General features: G+C 31.4%; 2 protein-coding genes across 2 annotated transcripts; one reads left to right on the top strand and one right to left on the bottom strand.

Annotated features, from left to right (window-relative positions):
- The first annotated feature begins 7921 nt into the window (after nucleotides 1-7921).
- On the top strand, nucleotides 7922-9533 carry LOC108221065 (delta(12)-fatty-acid desaturase FAD2-like). Its single transcript, XM_017394966.2, has 2 exons — nucleotides 7922-8058; nucleotides 8146-9533. Exon 2 carries the CDS (start codon nucleotides 8150-8152, stop codon nucleotides 9281-9283), a length of 1134 nt encoding a protein of 377 aa, XP_017250455.2. The 5' UTR covers nucleotides 7922-8058; nucleotides 8146-8149; the 3' UTR covers nucleotides 9284-9533.
- A 7156-nt stretch (nucleotides 9534-16689) lies between these two features.
- Nucleotides 16690-18256, bottom strand: LOC108220913 (heat stress transcription factor B-4). Its single transcript, XM_017394801.2, has 2 exons — nucleotides 17781-18256; nucleotides 16690-17575 (listed from the first exon to the last, which is right to left on the bottom strand). Exons 1-2 carry the CDS (start codon nucleotides 18027-18029, stop codon nucleotides 16805-16807), a joined length of 1020 nt encoding a protein of 339 aa, XP_017250290.1. The 5' UTR covers nucleotides 18030-18256; the 3' UTR covers nucleotides 16690-16804.
- Between the last annotated feature and the right edge of the window lie 2728 nt (nucleotides 18257-20984).

The following is a 20984-nucleotide window of genomic DNA, read 5'->3' as shown; positions in this document are numbered from 1 at the left end:
CTCTAAGTTGTCCTGCAATTCTATAGACATGTTGGGTAAGATATTGTTTCAAATCATATTGACAGGATTAATTAATTAATTTTCAAAATATATATTTTGTCACAAATTTTCTAATTATTTGATTCGATTATAAACACGATTTTTAAAATCATATATTTCATGTGTGCTTCTCGAATCAGGACAATTTTACCGGATCTGGGAATGTCTCAGCTGAGTGTTTGTAAATAGTGAGGACGATTACTTACGTTACTTGGTTGTGAAATTAACTTTGAATGGCTGACCGATAAATTTTGAGCAGATAATATTTTATTATTTAAATTGTGAAGTTTTGTTACTTAACGGATAAAAAAGTGTATGCACTATGCAGACTTTCAATGGATGCGTTATAGGGGCCGTTTGGCTAAACTTAAAAGAAGTGACTTATTGCTTAAAGTAAAGAAGTGTATTATAAGTGAAAAGTTGGTTTGAACTTTTAAGTTATTAAAAGTGTTTGGATACTCGTGACTTATTTTGCTATAATAAGCTTCAAACCCAAAAAAAGCTAGGTTTCCTAGCTTTTTTTTCGGGGCTTTTAAGCCCCATTTTAAGTACTTCGACGTGTTTGCCAAACACTACATAAATAAGTTGAAACAACTTCTCTTCCAAATAAGCAATAAGTTGAGTTTGCCAAACACCCACATAATCTTTTGGATTTATTATTTAATGATAGAAATAACCCTTCAATTGTTGACTTGACAAAAAAGTCGTTCAATTTTGGAAGTCCTGCATTTTATACAGTTGTTCATGTCATTCGATAGTAACATGTTGTTTAAATCATGTTATAAAAAACAAAATTCGTAGAGTATATAATTATTTATATACTCCCTCCGTCCCCTTCAATTGTTTACATTGGAGGAAAACACGGAGACCAAGACAATGTATAAAAAATGAGTAAAGTTAGATGAAAAGTGGGTAAAGTGGTGGGACCTATCAATATTTAATAATAGATTTGAGATAATGGAGGAAAGTAGTGGGTGTAATAGTAGTTTTTATTGTTAAATATGAGATAGTAGAGGAAGATAGTGGGTGTAATGATGAGAAAAACTTATTATTTATAATAACGTAAAGAAATGAGAGGGACATCCCAAAATAACCGTAAAGAAATGAGAGGGACAGAGGGAGTATATCAAGAATATCTCTTGAATCTTATAGTTAATTTGAACGGTCCAAGTCAAGTTTATGGGCCTCTGTCGTCTAAAAGAATACTGCAATAATTCAGTCATAAACAAAGAAAAACGGATTTATTTAAAATATATATTCAGTTCTCGTCAAGCAACTGAACGTGGCGGACATCTTATAATATTGGTCATATCGTCAAGTCCTTGCGCTCTCGATTGTTGTTCGTGACATTCGATAGTACTAGACTGTCACGTTACCTTACATTCGACATTCTAGAAAGCAAAGCAAGCATGATAAAAAATAATGATTATAATGTTGAAAAAATGTGCAAGTATTTAGAACGGTTTAGGAAAAGCAATACTATATACTGACTATTATTTATTTCTGAATCACATATATTTGAGATCACCAGTTGAAATGAAAAACGACAATGAAGTAAAAGGATACGAGATTGAAAATTAATGCGAAAGAGAATTATTGTTGAGTGGGTTCAACCCAAGTGCCACATCGGAAAGATATAGAAGATTTATCTTGAATATAAGCAGCCAAAGAACTCCATTAGTATGAGGCTTTTTGGGAGGAGCCCGAAAGCAAATCCGTGCGGGTTTGGCCACAGCCCAAAGCGGACAATATCATACTAATGCGGAGTTAATGGGTGTTGCGCGGCCCAACAAGTGGTATCAGAGCGAGGTTCATAAGTTGATCCCGGGGTTGCGGGCTGTAGTTGTGTCATGTGGGGGAGGCTCTCCAGAACTGCGATTGGAGGTCTTGGACGGCTTGTGTCGAAAGTCTTTCCGACAAAGGTGGTCGGACGGCGTGTCCCGCAAGATGAGGAACCGATGAGGAGCGGCGGTATAAGGGTCACAAGATTGGTGGTTCTTGGATTGAGGGGAGATTGTTGAGTGGGTTCAACCCAAGTCCCACATCGGAAAGATATAGAAGATTTATCTTGAATATAAGCAGCCAAAGAACTCCATTAGTATGAGACCTTTTGGGAGGAGCCCGAAAGCAAATCCGTGCGGGCTTGGCCACGGCCCAGAGCGGACAATATCATACTAATGCGGAGTTGACGGGTGTTGCGCGGCCCAACAAGTATATAATATTTCAGCTAATTCATGAGTGCTATATCATTTTTAAAAGAATGAACTGTTCATTTCAAAAGACTAAGCTAAACCAAATACTAATAATAGAGCGAAAATTATAATTCTTAAGTAAGTGGACTTCTAATATTATATATATATATATATATATATATATATATATATATATATATATATATATATATATATATATATATATGGGTGAGGTTCAAATTAGAACCAATATTAAAATTAGAACTTAGGACCACACACATCCATTAGATCAATATGAATTCAATGGTCATGATGTGCCTAGCTATATTATATTAATTACAACTTAATACTATTTAATATACCTTATCTTATATGTAAATCATTATTACAAATCATAATAATCATTAAATGCTACCTACTCATTATAATAATCAGTTAATATATATGCACTTTGTTATAAATGCAAATCAAATCTACAACTTGTGATTCTCAATCAATTTTAATAATATAATATTGTAAAACACGAGATTCTGTTGCAATACATGTAATATTACAAAAATGAGATGTTGTTGCAGTACATATCTAACTAAAATATATTACAAAACACAAGATTCTGCTGCAGTACATGTAATATTACAAAAAACAAGATTATGTTGTAGTACATATCTAACTAAAATATATTACAAAACACAAGATTCTGCTGCAGTACATATCTAGCTTATATAATATTATACAACACGATATTCTGGTACAGTACATATCTAGCTCATATAATATTACAAAATACAAAATTCTGTAGCAGTACATATAAATAATAATAAGATATCAAAACATACACATTCGAACTCTTTGTATTTTACTGAGATATGTGAATTAAATATTGAATGTATTTTTATTGCAAAATGATCAAATATAAATTAAGAATGTGCATTAATTGAAGGCATGTATATTTAAATATGTACCATATTAAAACAATTCATATGTTTAATTTCATACATTAAAATTACTTTCATTTAATGACTATTAATGTGGTTCTAAGGTTCTAAGTTTAAGCGGTTCTGTCTGGAACCTGACCCATATATATATATATATATATATATATATATATATATATATATATATATATATATATATATATATATATATATATATATATATATATATATATATATATATATATATATATATATATATATATATATATATATATATGAGTGAGGTTCCAGAGAAAACTCTCTTATCAAGAAAACCGAGGAACCCTCTTAGATACCGTTGATTATTTTTCTCATATATAACTATTTCTAAAATTAAAATCAATCAAATATATCTATAATCTAACACACACGGGGCAAAATTGTAAAGAATCTGTCATTGATTAATTAAAAATCTTCTATTTTTGGCATCTAATAAAATCCAATCAAAGCACACAAATAATCTAGAATCATTACATACATATATTATCCTCTAATAAGAATCTCTGCAATTGTAAGAAAGAGACCGCCGTGGTTGAAAATACCATGATTCATCGTTTGAAGGTTTGTACCACGTATCCTCCTCATGGATCTTAAAACTTTTTCATAAAATTTATCTGTTATGACTTTTGTATAATCTCTAGAACCATATAATCCTTTTCAGAGATATAATGGCGGAGAAGAATCTCCATAAGAACACCGGTCATTTGTTGGTACGAGTAAAACCTATTTTCTTAAAAGAGAATCGTGGGGAATCTTTCCGATGCACAAAAGACAATGGGTTGTGGAAATCGGATTCGAAAAGCTTCTACTTTTCAACATCATGGAATACCCTCAACTTCTGAGTTTTTCGATTCCAAAGTCGTACAAACCAATCGATTCAACAATTTCAATTGGTGAGAATATTATAAACTTTTAAGAAGATGATGTCTAGAATGTACTTGGTTTGCCGAACGGGGAGTTAATGTTTGAGAATTCTTACAATAGAGAGTATACGGATGTTGGCTTGAAATTTAGATTGAACTTTCTTATTGTCCTCACCAATATTCTAATCAGGGATCCAGAACACCTTATCTCAATTTGAAGATTATGTCATATTCTTAAGTTTGAAGATTCTCCTTGTTTGGTTAGTGTTCTATAAGAGATTCATTATAGTATAGTTGATTGTTGAAGTTGATATTGTGTGTATAGTTGTATTTCGCACATGCTTCAGTTGGTGTTCATTACTAATGCATTCAGTTTAGATCTTTGTAAGAATTCTAATCAATATTATGTTCAGTATTCTAATCAGAGTTGTTTTACAGAACAACACAAGGTTCCAGTACATATTCTAAGAATTCCTTTATTTGTTGGTAAGTTTTGTTTGGTAGAGGCGGGGGTCTGATTTGATTTATTTGTCTAGTTTTGTTTAGATTTTTTTTATTTTCTCCAATAATGGAGAATTTATATTTGTATTCTTTGTTAGTTTGTAGTAGATGTTCCTTATTTGAGTGTGTTCTTTGTGATTTTTTGAAAGAAGTTCTCTCTTTGCACATTCTTTTTTTCTGATAAAATTCATATATACAAGGTGCCGCTATACCATTAACGTTATGTTTTTTTTTTTAAATTCATTCTACTTGATTATAAAAAATATGTTTCTAATAATACATTTCTTACGATTATGTTAGGTGTTTAAAATTAAATTTTTTGAAATTTAGTTGATTGAATAGTTTAAAAAGAACACATAATAAAATCATATATGATCGACAAACGAACACCTAATAACTTCAAGTGTAGTTATAATTTTACTTAAATCAATCTCATTATAGTATGTTGAATTGAATATTGAGATTCTAGTAGATGTTCATCTATACATCACTCTAAAATATTTCATTATCAAATTTTTTGCTCAACGATTAAATTAACATTTAATTACTAATTAGTTTTATGATATATTAGAAAGTATAATTAGATTATGATTTTATTAAAGATACCATTTTTTGATATGGAGATTCTTTAAAATGTTCGCTTGTATAACAAAATAACAAATATTAAAATACACTTGAACACTTAATTGAATTAACATATTATAATATCATGAGAGTCCAATAAACATTCACTCAAATTTGTAGAATAATATATAGTAGAATCTTTAAACTGATATTATAATAAATTTATATTACTTTAAAATATTCGCTCAAATATAATAGAATAATATAAGGTAGAATTTTTAAAAAATTTATTTACAAAGTTGAATTAAAACAACTATTATAATATATAGTAAATGAAGAGATTTCTTATAATACCCGTTCAAATATTTTTCAAATGAAGGTTCTTCAAAATGTTTTTTCAATATTTAAATTTTATATTAAAAGTAAAAAATAATTAAAGAACTTAAATCATTGTATACAATTTTTTTATAAATTTTTAATATTAATTATTAGAATCTTAATACTTATCACTTAATTAAATAAAATGTGTTAATTTAAATTATGATTTATTTAAAAAGTGCACATAATAAATCATATATCATCAACAAACCGAACACATAACAACTTCCAATTTAGTTATAATTTTACTTACATCATCAATCTCATAACAGTATGTTGAGATTCTAGTAGATGTTCACTTATACACCTACTAGATTCTTTACGATATCCGTTCAAATATTTTTCAAATGAGGGTTCTCTAAAGTATTGTTTCAATATTTAAATTTTATATTTAAAGAAAAAGATAATTAAAGAACTTAAGTCATTGTATGCAATTTTTAATTAATATGTAATATTAATATTATAACATTTCAAGATTCCAATTAGAACACTTAAAAGAATCTTAGAAAATCTTAGAAAAAAATTTATTTTAAATTATTAGAGCACTTAAGAGAATCATAGAAAATCTTAAATAATTTTAAATCAATAAAACACTTAAGAGAATCTTGAAAAATCTTAAATATTTTTAAATTAGTAAAAAACTTATGAAAATCTTAAAAAAATATTCAATTTAAATTAGTAAAACACTTAAAAGAATCTCAGAAAAATCTTAAATAGATTTAAATGAGTAAAACACTTGAAAGAATCTTAGAAAAAAATTATTTTAAATATTCAATTTAAATTAGTAAAACACTTAAAAGAATCTTAAAAAATCGTAAATATATTTAACTGAGTAAAACACTTGAAAGAATCCTGAGAAAAAAATTATTTTAAATTAATAGAGCACTTAAGAGAATCTTAGGAAAATATTATATTTATTAGTAAAACACTTAAAAGACCGTAATAAAAAAAATTATTAGATGGTCCGTTATAACAATGGTAAGAGATTTATTATCATACACAAGATAACGCAAAATATATAAACAAGATTCTCTAAGATATTCGATCAGTTTTTAGCAGGGTGAATCTTTTGAAATTTGAAATTCAAATTTAATACTGATTGATTGATTGAGATATGAATAATATAAAAAAGGAAATCAATTAATTGCAAATCTTTATTGAATGTACTGATTAAATGCATTAAATATATTACTGATTGAATGCATTAAATATATGTAGAATATTACCATAATATCCCTTATGAATTAGATTTGATTGATCTTTTGATAAATTAAAATATATATTATGATTATAAAATCAACGGTGATTAAGTGGGTTTCTCGGTTTTCTTGATAAGCTAGGTTTTCTTAGGATCTTCCTCCTATATATATATATATATATATATATATATATATTATTTTTCTATCTAATCTGTATTCCAATATCATTAAATTACCGTTGCCAGTTATGACTATCATAGGATTACGTGAGACCAGTCGAAAGATAGGGTCTATTAGCTAGGCTTAAAATAGATGACAAGTATTTTACATTTAGTGTAGTTCGTATACCGTGATCCTTGTGATTTGTTGTTCTTTTAAGTCTAAAACAACACATGCTACACTTAATTTAAGATAATTTATATGCGTGCAGATAATTTAACCATATAAAACGTGATGCACATCTGTCTCGGTCCGTTGTTCCACACATATGCTGTGGGTATTCGGCATATAAGTGATGGCTTGAATATTTAATTCTATCTTGCCTTCGAGGAAACGAGTCCCTCAAATATTCCGTTAATCATAGAGGCGTCTGTTGTTTTTAAATAAAATAAATCTTAACCTTGTTTCTTATAGGATATAATTGAGCCTATTTTATATCAATCACATGTAAATGATACTACATGTATGTTTTACATGTATACTTGGGTATTGATTATTTCTCGAGTTTCTGTATTAAGCTCATTCGTACGTAGTATTTGTGCAATAAAAAAATTATAAATTATATTTTGATTTATAAGTCAGAATCTTAAAAATTACAAATTTTAATTTTTTTCCGTTTCTTTTTCATTTTTGAAAATTAAACTTTACAATTACGTACACAATCAATTTATTATTATATTATTAAAATATTTATACAATATAAATTATTACTTTTCGAAAAATATATAAACACATAAATTAAAATTACGTTTCGCTTGTATAGTTGTAAGTAGGTTCTCCTACTCTCTTACGTGAGTGAAAAGCCGCCTGTGTATGTATACTTTCAAGTTTCAACAGTAGAAAACCAAGGACTAAAATATGATTGGCCACCTCATAATAGGACACATTTTACTTGCATAAAGAAATGCCATTTGGAAGTTAAATATTAGAGAAAATAATTTTATGTATTGATTATTGTTTTTTATTCTTACGAGGACATCTAGAACATGGCACTCCTAATATTTCAACTAGGATAAAGGGGGCTTTGACCGGCTGGGGATTTGAAAGTGCGAAGTGCCTATATATACCAGCCATTTTGTACACAATTGCCACAACAATTAAGATTCGCAAGTCAAGGCACTGGAGCAAGGTAAACTATTCTTGTATCTCTAAATTGTATGTTAACTGTATTTAATTTTCAAGTGTTTAGAAGCTAATTAATTCTGAATCCTTGCAGAAACATGGAGCAAAAGTTGAACACTGCCATCAAAAGAACATCAAGATCTCCTTACGTTAAACCTCCATTCACTTTAAGTGATGTTAAGAAAGCAGTTCCGCCTCACTGTTTTGAGCGTTCGGCGATTCGCTCTTTGTCATACCTTGTCTTAGATGTCGTCATCTTATTCTCTCTTTACCACATCGCCGCAAACTATATCTTAACCTCTGAATTGATTCAGTCTTCTAAACTCTATCTTGTTACTTCTGGGATCATATATTCATTGCTTCAAGGCTGTATACTAGCCCGATTTTGGGTCATAGGTCACGAATGCGGACACAACGCTTTCAGTGAGTACCAATGGCTCGACGACACAGTCGGATTCATCACCCACTCTGTCGTTCTGTTTCCTTACTTTTCATTTAAGTACAGCCACCATCGCCATCACTCGAGAACTGGATCCCTAGAAGAAGAGGAATTTGATATCCCACTGCTCAAGTCCCAAGTTCCCTTGATGTTCAGATACCTCAAAAACCCTGTGGCGAAATTCTTTGTTGTTGGTGCTGTTCTAGTTGTTGCCGTGCCTCTATACCTTCTTGTCAACTTCCGTGGTCGAATTTACGATCGATTCGCCTCCCATTTTGATCCGTATAGTCCAATGTTTTCATACAAGCAACGCGCTCATGTCCTGCTTTCCGATGCTGGGTGTTTGGCCGTCATCTTTGCACTGTACAAACTTGCTTTGCTAAAAGGGTTCGCATGGGTCGCTTTCATCTACGGAGGTCCATACCTATTCACAAATGCTATGCTTATCATAGTGGCCGTACTTCAACACACGAACCCTCTCGTACCTTACTATGATCACTCCGAGTGGGAATGGCTAAAGGGATCCATGGCTACCATCGATAGAGATTTCGGATTTCTCAACACGGTGTTTCATCAGCAGCCGAATACTCATGTAGCGCACCATCTCTTCCCGAAAATGCCACATTACCATGCGGTAGAAGCCACCAAAGCATTTAAGCCAATATTGGGCGAGTACTATCAGTATGATTTCACCCCATTCTATAAGTCAATTTGGAACACCATAAGTGATTGTGTCTACGTTGAGGAAGATCAACAGAACAAAGGGATATATTGGTATAACAATAAGTTTTGAGCTAAAGACTTAAAGGGTTGCGGGTCTTTCCGCAATCAAGTGGCTGTGGTTAACTCCGATAGCTTGTAAGGTTACATTTATTTGATTTCTGTGGAAGTTTTAATGTAATATTATTGCAGTACAATGATATTAGTCGCTCAAGTCGTGTAGATCAGATCTGTCAACAAACTAGCTAGGGTTTATGTATAATTTGATTATTTCAGTTTGGCTAATTGGTGTGCCGCAAATAATAAAAGAACTGTAAGTTATATATTGCGTTACATGTACGAAGTTATAAATGAGCTTAAAATAAGACAAATGTAATCTCAAGTCCAACTTCATTTGCTGAGTACGGGGTATCGATCTACAGACCTACTGTCTTTCTGCTTGAAATACCTGCATACTCCTCGTAAGAATAAAATTTTCTGGAAAACGTGTTCTACTCTTGGTTTATTGCAAATATTTTTTAAATTATATCTTTATAATTATCATTTTTATATGATCCCAAGTAAATTTTATGCTAGGAAATTTGAGGTATATAATGAATTTATGGAAGCACGAGATTTTATACTAAATTTTTACCCTCTACTTGAAATAAATAAAAAGCATGTTTTTCTGAATAATGTTCAGATTAACTTAACTGTATAATCAAAAACAAAATAACTATTTAATATTTACTTAATATATGTGAATTTGATAAAAACAATTAATATTCTAAAACGGATAGAGTATTTATTTTAAAGTCACGCGTGATTTTTGATAATGAAAACTAAAACTCATAAATTATATGCATCTATATTTATACAATTTTATTTAAGCATTTAATATAAAATTGTTAATGACTGAAAAATATATAGTTTAAATTTGCCATTAAACTAACTAAATTTAATAAGTTAAATAATTTAAATCAACATATTCATTATACCCGTCAATCAAAATACGTGATACGAATTCGACACCTAATTCCTATATATAGTTATTTTGGGATTAAATTTCAATTGATAACTCAATTTTATCCATTGAATTATTTTAGTGGTCGTGATCTGAGTTGAATACATGATAGTTTCTTCGGTAAAATATTTCAGAACAAAATAGTCATTGACTTTGAATCGGTAACTAGCCGGGACGAGACAATCAAACGGGGAAGCCATGAGTTCAAAATGTTTATATTTTTTTATTCCAATCAAGTTTTTTTAAAACCGTTACTTCATCAAAGACTTTTCAGAGTAGGTATGTTCATCAAGAAAAATATATTATTTTATATATCATCATAAATATATTTATTTGATCAATACAAAATTCAAAATTATCAATATCCTGTAAGTAAAATATTGAAGATCATATATAATTAGCAAAATAACTTACAAAATGCTTTTGCTCGAAAAATATATCCGACTTAACACAGACAAGAAGATTGATCTTGTATATTAACTAATTTAATTAACTTAAATATGCTTCCATGAAGATTCATAATGATGTTACAAGACTGATAACAAACTTAATCTAAAGCCTATAACTTAGTATTCCGCTAGAATATGAGCAAATATCTCAGAGTTCCTTCAAATTAAACCTAAATCTTTCTGTAATATATTGTAATACTAGTCGATTATAAATTGATTCCATGACTGGCACAGGCTCAAGAGAGATTTCAATCATTAGTTTTTGGTATATTTTATATTTTATATTAAAAAGAAATACAAATTCTCCGATCAGTTGTCAAAGAATTGACCAGTGAAAATGAAAGACATTTAGGGGCCGTTTGGCTGAGCTTAAAATAAGTGCTTCTTGCTTAAAATAAATAAGTGGAGTAGAAGTTTGAAGTCAGACAAGACTTATAAGTGATTAAAGTGTTTGGCAAATAAGCAGAAGTCCTGAAACAAAAGCTAGCATTCCTAGCTTTTTATATGTGCTTCTTGACTTATTACACAAACAGTACGAAATAAGTGCTTCCAACTTATAAGCCCAGAAGTCGGCTTAAAAGCTGTAGCCAAACACCACCTTAATTAAGTGTGTTCAGACTTTGAAAAGGTGAATATCTGTACAAAAATGTAAGTATATCTTAGAAACATATTACTCAATCGTGTTATTGTTGATGCCGACATGCTCACTAAATAAATAATTTAGATATTAAACAAATAATATTGTTTAGTGAATTATTGTCTTGTACGATATATTATATATAAATGTTCCCTCCATTGATAAGAAGAGGTGTTTGTTTAACAATTAAAATTTTCAGTCACCGAGAATAAAATTTCTAGAATATTTAACTCGCTGCAAAAGTCCAAAAAAAATTATCGGCATGATGTCAAAGCACAAAACAACCCCCGACCTATACCTTTGGTGCTTTCTTTTAGGCCGCCAGAGGATTATAAAGCTTCGGTATACTTAATTGGGAGGGGAAAAAGTGTAACATTATATAATAATAATCTTTTTAAGGTCAAATGAATTAACGCTCAAATAAAATTAACTATTTGTTATATACAATATTATAATATGTGATTAGTAATTTGTTATATAAACCCCGTTACTTATGGTATGAAGAAAAATGTAAAATTTGTTTCAGAGTGTTTGGTTCATGGTTAATGAGCCCGGTTAATGGGAATCGGAACCTTAATCTCATAACAAGTGTTTGGATTAGTTATTTGGTGCTATGGAATGGCAACTCCAATCCTTTTAGGTGGTTAAATCATACTCTTCCTGTCTCTTGGGTTACCATATCATTCCCATTGTTATTCCCAATTTCCATTCTCAACCTCAATTCAAACGCCTTAGATTTGAGGCATTTGAATTTCTTATTTGAAACCAAGAATGCTATATTAAAAATTGTTTCCAAATTGTTCTCAAATTTTAGTAGATAATGTTTGATTAATTACATTTACATTAATAATAATCAACCCCTGTAATTACTTAAATTATTTAATTAAAATCAAATATTTATTTATCACATCATTCATGAAAAGAAATTAAAACAAAATATAGATGTTTAAATGAGAATGTATCAGATGTACTCCATCATTCTGTACTTCAATATAGAACACACCAAATTATTCTTTTCAAGAACAGGCCGAATGTTTTTAACTATGCCCGAATTGTACATCTTGGCCCGTTGGACTGGTCTTAAAACTACACCAAGTTTTTGTTATGCAAAAAGATACTCCCTCCGTCCCCCTCATTTGTTTACATTGGGGGACGGGGGCTCGGCACGCATTTTAATGCTCTCGTAAAACGTAGTTCGGTAAATTATTTTGAACTTTTTTTTCTTCTGTATAAAAATTTGATGTTTAAATTTTTATACAAAAAAGAAAAAATTTAAAAATAAGCTATAGAACTATGTTTTATATGCGCATTAAAATGCGTGTCGAGCAGTGTGAAAAAACTGTAAACAAATGAGGGGGACAGAGGGAGTAGTATTCACACTAAAGAATGTAAGTACAGAGAGAGTTGGGGAACAAACAGAATTACAGTAAAGAGAATTGTTCACAAATCAGATAGATTTCCTATTACAGAGTAGTGGACTGCTTATAACTGTTTTTCCCTCCACATTGAACTAACTCCTAACAACTAACTTCCTTGACAAACGCCTCTCCTTAACAAAAAGCTTGTCCTCAAGCTTTGAATTGAGAAAACTGACTTGTAATGCAATCCTCCCATGAAGCTTCAGTTACGTCCAGGTCCAATTTTATTGGGCCCAATTTTTGATTTTTTTGAATAAGTCATGTTCAGTTATGGCCATCTTATTGGCCCAATTTTTGATTTTTTTGAGAGGTATTGGGGCCGATTCTTATATTTGGTGTACCTCGTTTTCTTCTGATCAGTGCGTTGGATTTGATATTTGCAAAATATCCGTTTTACTGAAATATTTGTATTACTTCAACACTCTTGTTATATGCGGTAGGATGTACTGGTAATTTTTTATATCTATTTTGCGAAATTATTAATTTATTCAGATTAATATATTTTAAATATATAGGTTATAACAGAATTTTATATAAATTGGGTTTGTAAAAATGGATTTAAATATAATTTTTTTATGTATATTAATTATATTGGAGTATTAAATATGTTTTAAACCACAAAATTATAACAATTATTGAACAAATTTTATAATGATTTGACTTCAATTTTTTTCCAGAATTATTTGATTTTCATAGAAAATATAATATACCGCAAAAGTAAAACAAATTGGTTCTTATTCTATTAACAAAATATGCTTTGTTATTGCCGAATATGGTTTATGACACGTGAAATTTAGTTGATAAAGGTTTGGACATTTGATTTTATGCCAACTTTTTTTTTTCGCCAAATGATTTTATGCAAACTTTTATGTATGATTTTATCTATTTTTCGAACTCTGGGAAGAATTTTATGAATGAATATGTATTTATCTAACTTACGAATTCAGGAAGTTTTGAATGTTTGGGATAGGACAAACTAATTTTTTATAAAGACGAGAGTTCTAGAGATGATCTTATAAAACTTATATTATTTATACGAGATAAGTATGTTTATTTTGAGTACATTTATAAGTATGTGTTAAATGAACTTGAAGACTGTTAGCGACATGGTACCACATTTCTGCTGGGTTTAGAGAATATTACAAGTATCTGTTGTATCTATTAAATGAACATCAAAATGTTATGACAAAAAAAATAAAAAAAACATCAAAACTGTTGCACCAGCTCACGATCCTCATGCATACAAAATATAGGTGTTTCTATTTTTTATATTACTTTTTGAAACTGATTTTTATAAATTTCACATTTTACTATAAACGATTGTAAACAAAAACATATTATTTTAATTGAAGTAATATAGTAATATGTTTAAATATGATAGTAAATAGTATATATTTTTTTTTATACACTAAGAGGTTATATTAAGATACTCCCTCTGTTTTTTTTTATATGACGCTTTGACTTTTGGCACACACTTTTAAGTGCTTTGACCGGGTAGTTAAAAATATTATTTTTCAAAATTTCTTTTTCTGAATAATAATATATAATCAAAATTTTTATTCAAAAAAAGAAAATTCAAAAAATAATATTTTTCACTAACCGGTCAAAGCACTTAAAAATGTGTGCCAAAAGTCAAAGCGTCATATAAAAAAAACAGAGGGAGTAGTTATTATTGAATTATAGGTGTAAAAACTAGCCGAACATAACACAAAGCAAGTAAATATATACACAAAAGTGTGAATTTCGAATCCCAACTAAAAAGAATACTTGAAATCTGGAAAAATTAGATTACTAGAAAAAGCTCCGCACCTTCTACTAAAGCAGAGGTTGGTTCCAATAACTTTTACTTAGGTATTTATTTTTAGTTTTTACCATGCATCCAGATGCACGCTAATTTATGATAAAGTTAAAAATTGTCAATAAAGTTTTCTTCTACGATTTATATAAATGTCAATAAAGTGAGCTTGGGAAGACATAAACTAAGCAAATCAAGCCTTATTCAAAGTATATATGTTTATACCTTTCCGTATAATATTTCAAAAATAAGCGAACACAGACACTCAGTATCTTTTATCATTTTCTTCTCCTGAACAATATATCTATCCTTCTGCTGCACTGCACATGCTTCCTCCACGTGACTCGTCTCAACTTCAAATACTCCCTCCTTCCCATTTTAATTGTTCACTTTGCACAAATCACACAAATTAAGAAGTATTAAATGTGATATGTTGTTATCATTGTCATGCATTGGTTATACAAATATACTACCAAGTTTTCATTCATTTTGGTTAAAAGTCAACATAGTTTGCATTGTAAATAATGAAAATTGTGTGAACTAGTAAATGTTAACATTGAAACTTGTTATAATTTGTATTGGACAAAGAAAATGGACAAATAATATGGGAAATTTTTTCTTGACAAAGTGGACTATTAATATGGGAAGGAGGGAGTAAAATTTATGAACAATTACCGATCTTCTGATAATTCCAAAAAAACTATTAATTCGAAACTCTGATAGAGCGAATTACGAAAGGCAAATTATATACGGGTGCTAATTTCAGTAACGAGTTGGTTTTGTATGAATCAACTCCGGATGTTAAAATCATTTTAAATCGTATTAAAACTAAAATTTACTTATAAAATAAAATTTATTTTCAAGAATTATAGTTAAATAACTGAGGTTTGCAAATATTTTAGAAATATATGGTCAATGTACAGTCAAAACAATAAGAAATGTACAGTCAAAACAATAAGAAACATTAAACCAGCCAAAATGGACACTCTCTTTCCTACAGTAAGAAATGTCACTATTTGAGGAGAGGGGAAAGGAGGAGGGGATTGAAGAGAGATAGATATGAGATACTTAAAGTAGGAAAGGCAGAGGTTTTCTGAGAAGCAACAAGTGCATAGAAGGTAAGGTTTGATAGGAACGTTTCTATAACACCGAACCCACATATTTTTACTCAGTCTATTATTATTACATATACATGCATATCATGGAGTATTATTTACCTATCTTTTTGTTTTGCATCTGTGTGTGTTTCTTTCTTGACTTTGGGTGACCACTCATTAGTACTATTTGTTCATTTTCACGAGAAAATTGAGATTCTAACCTTAATCACAACCTATGATGATGCCCTTCCTTTCCTTGGTGAAAATAATGCTTATTATACCACAATTATGAGCTTCTTATTTATCTATCTCTGAAAAGAATTGTATATCAGTGGATGTCAGCTGCTCTCTCTCCCTCTCTCATCTCTCTCTCTCTCTCTCTCCCCCTCTCCCTCTCCCTCTCCCTCTCTCTCTCCGTCTCTCATCTCATCTCTCTCTCTCTCTCACTCCCTTCCTCCCTCCATCTCTCTCCACAGGGAAAGAGTCTCTCTCCCCTCAGAGAGAGAGTCAATGGTAGTAGTACTAGCTAGCTAGCATATATTAATTTGAGGAATCGTCTGAAATTAAAAGACGAACAAGTACTTACTGGAGTACCACTAAATTTCTTGGCATATATAGGGAGCATATTCAAAATGTATATGTAATGGTGCACACAGAGTCATTAATGCGTTGCCTTAAAAGGACCCAGAGAAACTTTGGCATGGAACAAGCAGGTGTGTGATGAAACAAAACCCTTGTGAGTTTCATCCACTGTGAAACTGAAAAAGGACAATATTTGGATCTCTTCATTAATGAATGCAACCGAAACATCACTGGGACCATATAATATCCTCCACAAATAAAGAAAATAAGAAGGAACAGATGACCAGGAGCGCCAAGATATTCAACTCTTTTTTACTCATCCAACTCTAACTCATAATTATAATTGATCAATAATACAATATAATTAAATATAGTCTAGGTTAAGCTTCATATATTCATCCTCAAGTTCCCCAAAACTTCAATATATACATTACTAGATAAATTACAATGCAGAAGCACACACCAACATGGCAACATCCCATCAAAGATACGCAGAAGGAACACAATAAAAATATTGAAGATTAATTATTCAACAAGCGACAGCTAAATTAAAAGCTCATGAGATTTCTTAAATGGGTGTAACTAAGAACAAAAAGAAAGCAAGCTTAAGTAATTAACATGGTGAAGGGGGCATAAGATTCAACCCTAAATCATCTTTCTCCAACACCAATCTTGGCTTGTTTGTGCTCATTCCCATGCTCCCCAAGAACTCCGGGTGTAACGATCTTTTCTTCGAGCACTGAAGTGGCACGCCGAATAGCTTGGCTCCTTCATTACCACCTTGTTTCGTCATATTATTCGTCTGATGATTATATTGTTGATTATGATACCCGATATTAAAGTGCTGGTTCATACTCTTTTGTTGCACCCCCGATCCGTTACCGCTCATCGCAACGCCTGAGGGGGCTAAGCCATTTGGTAAAATGAGAGAAGGAGGGTAAGAATTGCTAGGCGCCACAGGCTTAACATGGTTCTGAACGAAATAGATAATGTCATTGTAGAGCTTTCGCATATGAGCTAGCTCGGACATTAGCATGTTATTGTTCCTTCGGAGCCTCTCGTTGTCTTCGGATAAGGCCATGACGGAGGTGTTGTATATGTTCGGTGCTGCGGCTCCGTTAGGGGACGAGAGAGGCTGCGGAGACTCGCATGACCAGTTGTTGGCCTGCTCGTCGGAGTCGGTGGGAGAAATGCTGAGACGGTTCGGGTAGGAGAAGAAGCCGGGGTGGTGAATCCCCATTGGGGACTGGTGGTGGTGGTTTAGAGACATTTGTTGCGGCTGAGATGTTTTTCTGCGGTGGATCTCGCAGAGTAAATGCTTCTCTCCTTTCTTGAAGAATTCATTCGCAAACTCCCATCTGTCCGGTACAATCTTTCTAAAACCCTGCCCAACAAATCATCCCGAAATGTATTAGAACATATATTAATTTGTAAGGCACATAACTTTAATTATCAAAAAATAAAAAACACAACATCAGTATGATTAAAGTGTCCGAACCAATAAATACTAATTCGGGCCAAAGTCCGACTCAGTTAAAAAAATTATTTAAAGTTTTACTCAAGGACTCGGCCAAAAGTATCCGACTTACATAGGTGTTGAGCTGACGAACGAAGCTCGAGAAGTTGTTATGCTTGAAGTAATTCGGGAGGAGGTCTCGGGCGAACTCGGGGGGCCGCCACACAACGAAGGTACTATCATCTTCACCCCACGAGACGATATGGTCCGTGGCCGGGTCATCAACGAGCTGATAAGTCTTCGTAAGAAACGGAGCCGGGACAGACTTATGCGAGTCCAAAGAGAGCAAAATGCTCTCACACTCATCAAGCATCAGCGCCATTACTCAAAAACCACCAAGAATGAAAAACAAAACAACCTTATGTTTGTAGATGAGTGTTAGTAGGCTAAGTAGCCCTAAGAGTGGAGAGAGTAAGATAATAAAAATTGACGAGAACAAGGGAATCTGAGGGGTAATATGTAGAGAGAGGAGAATATGTGTCTGTCTGTCTAGGACTGTGAAATAAGGGCCTTTCAAGACAATCCCGTGACAAATTTATTTAATTTTTTGGGTTTCACTTGGCTCCGCACACGCACAAGAGCACGAGAGTGGTGGTTTATTTAAGACCGGGGAGTGAAATTGACACTGCAACCCTTTCTTGCCTTTTTGTCTCTTTTTGAGAAAACGCTTGTTTGCCTATTTCCCCGCTCTCCTTTTTGTTTATCAAAAGGATCAATTTTTCATTCGTATTTTAAATCGCATCTGCTTTTATCAAACCCCCTGCACTATACTTATCGTTTTGCCCCTCTCGTTTTCAGTCTTCCTGTGTGTGAATATACGTATATCAAAGGACGTTCAACAGCGTTTTTTGCATGAATAAAGTGTTTCGTTTTGTTCCTTTCTTTCGCGCAAATTTTTTTCTAAATCTTTTAAGTTATGACGATTGTTAATATCCTTTAAATTTGCGCACAATGCCTCGAATTCAATTACATGCCCAAAAAAATTTACAAAAACACTAGAAAAACTAAATTATACATGCGATAAGAACCATAAAATCTAAACGACATAATACCCGTCTCCGCTCATTAGAAAGTTCTAATATTGTATTTGTATCAAAAATCAGGCTTGAAGCTCTTGTCTTACCAACGAGCCGATAGCTGAAGATACTATAAGAAATCAACCCATCTAAAATTTTGGTAAAGTCGAATTTTAGACCTCCCCAGAATTCATACAAAATTTTAAGATGTTCGAGGATGGACTCAATCGGATCTTAGGTTATATTTCAACAAACACTTTAGCTATATTATAATGAATACTCACAATATATAACGTAACTGAAATTTTTTATCTCGATTAAAATCAATTATCTAAAATGACCAAATATACAAATTTCAGGTATACAGAATGCACAGAACTTAGAAATGAAGCCATTATTTGCACAGTGACTAAAGATCAAACACGTTAATACTGTGCAGCTCACACAGTACAAATCAAGGGCAATATCGGCAGATATTTCCACCTTAATAATTTACTGTGCACTACACGAAAACCAACTGATAGAAATGACCGGAATAGAATAATTAAGAAAAAGAAGAAAGAAGAGGTGCAGAAGGTGATTTTAATTTTGCTTCGCCCTCATCGTCAAACGGGCGTCATCTTTTCAATTTGTAACCTTCCTCTTGTATTCTAACGGAACCGTACCTTCTTGTCAAAATCTCGAATCCACTACACAATTATTTAATTTCGTCCCACAGTTACTGCTAATAAAAAAATAATAAAAATAAAAAGAGCCATCGAACAGCGTGACGAGATTTTAAAGGCTGTGCTCTAGGTGACGACTCTTGTTGTTCTTCTTCTTCCATCTCTCACCTTTCTTCTTCTTTTTCACTTTTTTCTCTTTCATCTGTAGCTAATATTCCAAACTACAATAACATCGAGCATATACGTATATGCGTCTTTGGGCAGGTGTTAGGGACATATATGCTCTCTGCTCACCACTTTAACTGACTGCCATTCTGCGTTGGGGAGCTTTTTTCTTTTTTATTTTCTTTTTGCTGGAGAAATTAACAGTTATAAAAGTGTGTTGGTAGGGTTGGAGAATCATTCGAGTTGAACGGTTTTTTAGTTTCGAATTCGAGAAAATATTTGAGACATAGTTGTGTTTAAATTGCAAGGAAATGAATCGAGCTTGAATATTAAGATAATTTTATTCCAGCTGAAATTAGTTACGATAATTGAACTCCAATAATTTTATTTTAGTGAAATCCAAGGGCAGTAGAACGACTTGGATTTCAAAATAATATATAAAACATTTCTTACGAACTAAGAAGAGGAAGGGTGAAATTGTTTGGATGATGGTTAAACCGTCATTTCAGAAATTTAAAATATTTAACGGGTGCTTAACCTGAAATATTTATTCGTATCATTTATACACAAATTCAAGGAATACCTATAAGAAGTTGAGAATACTACCATGTTTGTTTAGTGGAAGTCAGAAGTTATATTGCGCTTCTATTTTTTTTCACCCGTTTGTTTAAATAAGTAGAAACATTTTTAAAAAGCTAAAAATGTTAAATTCTCTCTCAGAGATTCTGTTTTTTTTTTCAAATACTTTATTAACTATTTAATTCTCACTTCTAGTCCATTGTTTTATTTTAAGTAAGAACTAATTTTTTTTTAAATTTATCCAAACGCTCTCACTATCTTTTGTCTCCCGAGTCACGACTTCTACTTTTTTCAAATACTTAAATTTAAAAGTATTGCAATGACTTCCCGAAAAATCAACATATGCCGTTCCTAAAATCAGTATCATCACAGTTAAACTTTACATAATAAAATTTAATAATCCATATTAAAAACTTTCAGTTGAGCCAACTATAATTAGAAGGACAAATGTGATTGTCATCATCATTCCGATCTTAATCGGACTCAAGATACTCTGAAATAAGCTAAAAGCTTGTTTGACACCTGGCGGATAAACCAGCTGCAAGCACATAATCAGAAGCAGGACTCTTAACTGAAAGTCTGAACCACTTGACAGCAATTAATCACATCAGTTAAGTCATTGATGATACTACATTAAAGGCCGAAGTTAATTACATATGACGTCAAACGGATGCCGAATGACATAAAATAAATAAATTAACAAGCCATGCTAAAAATATTTCATACTTCCACTCCCAATTCTTTCTCATTTAGTTTTATATATTCACTATTTGACACTCACTTTAATGTTTTTATAAAATATAATTTAAAACTTAATTTAAAATTATGTATTTTATGAATAAATATTTAAAT

This window comes from Daucus carota, chromosome 5, assembly GCF_001625215.2.
Source record: "Daucus carota subsp. sativus chromosome 5, DH1 v3.0, whole genome shotgun sequence".
Classification (NCBI taxonomy): Eukaryota; Viridiplantae; Streptophyta; class Magnoliopsida; order Apiales; family Apiaceae; genus Daucus; species Daucus carota.
This window is presented reverse-complemented; position numbering and strand designations above follow the sequence as displayed.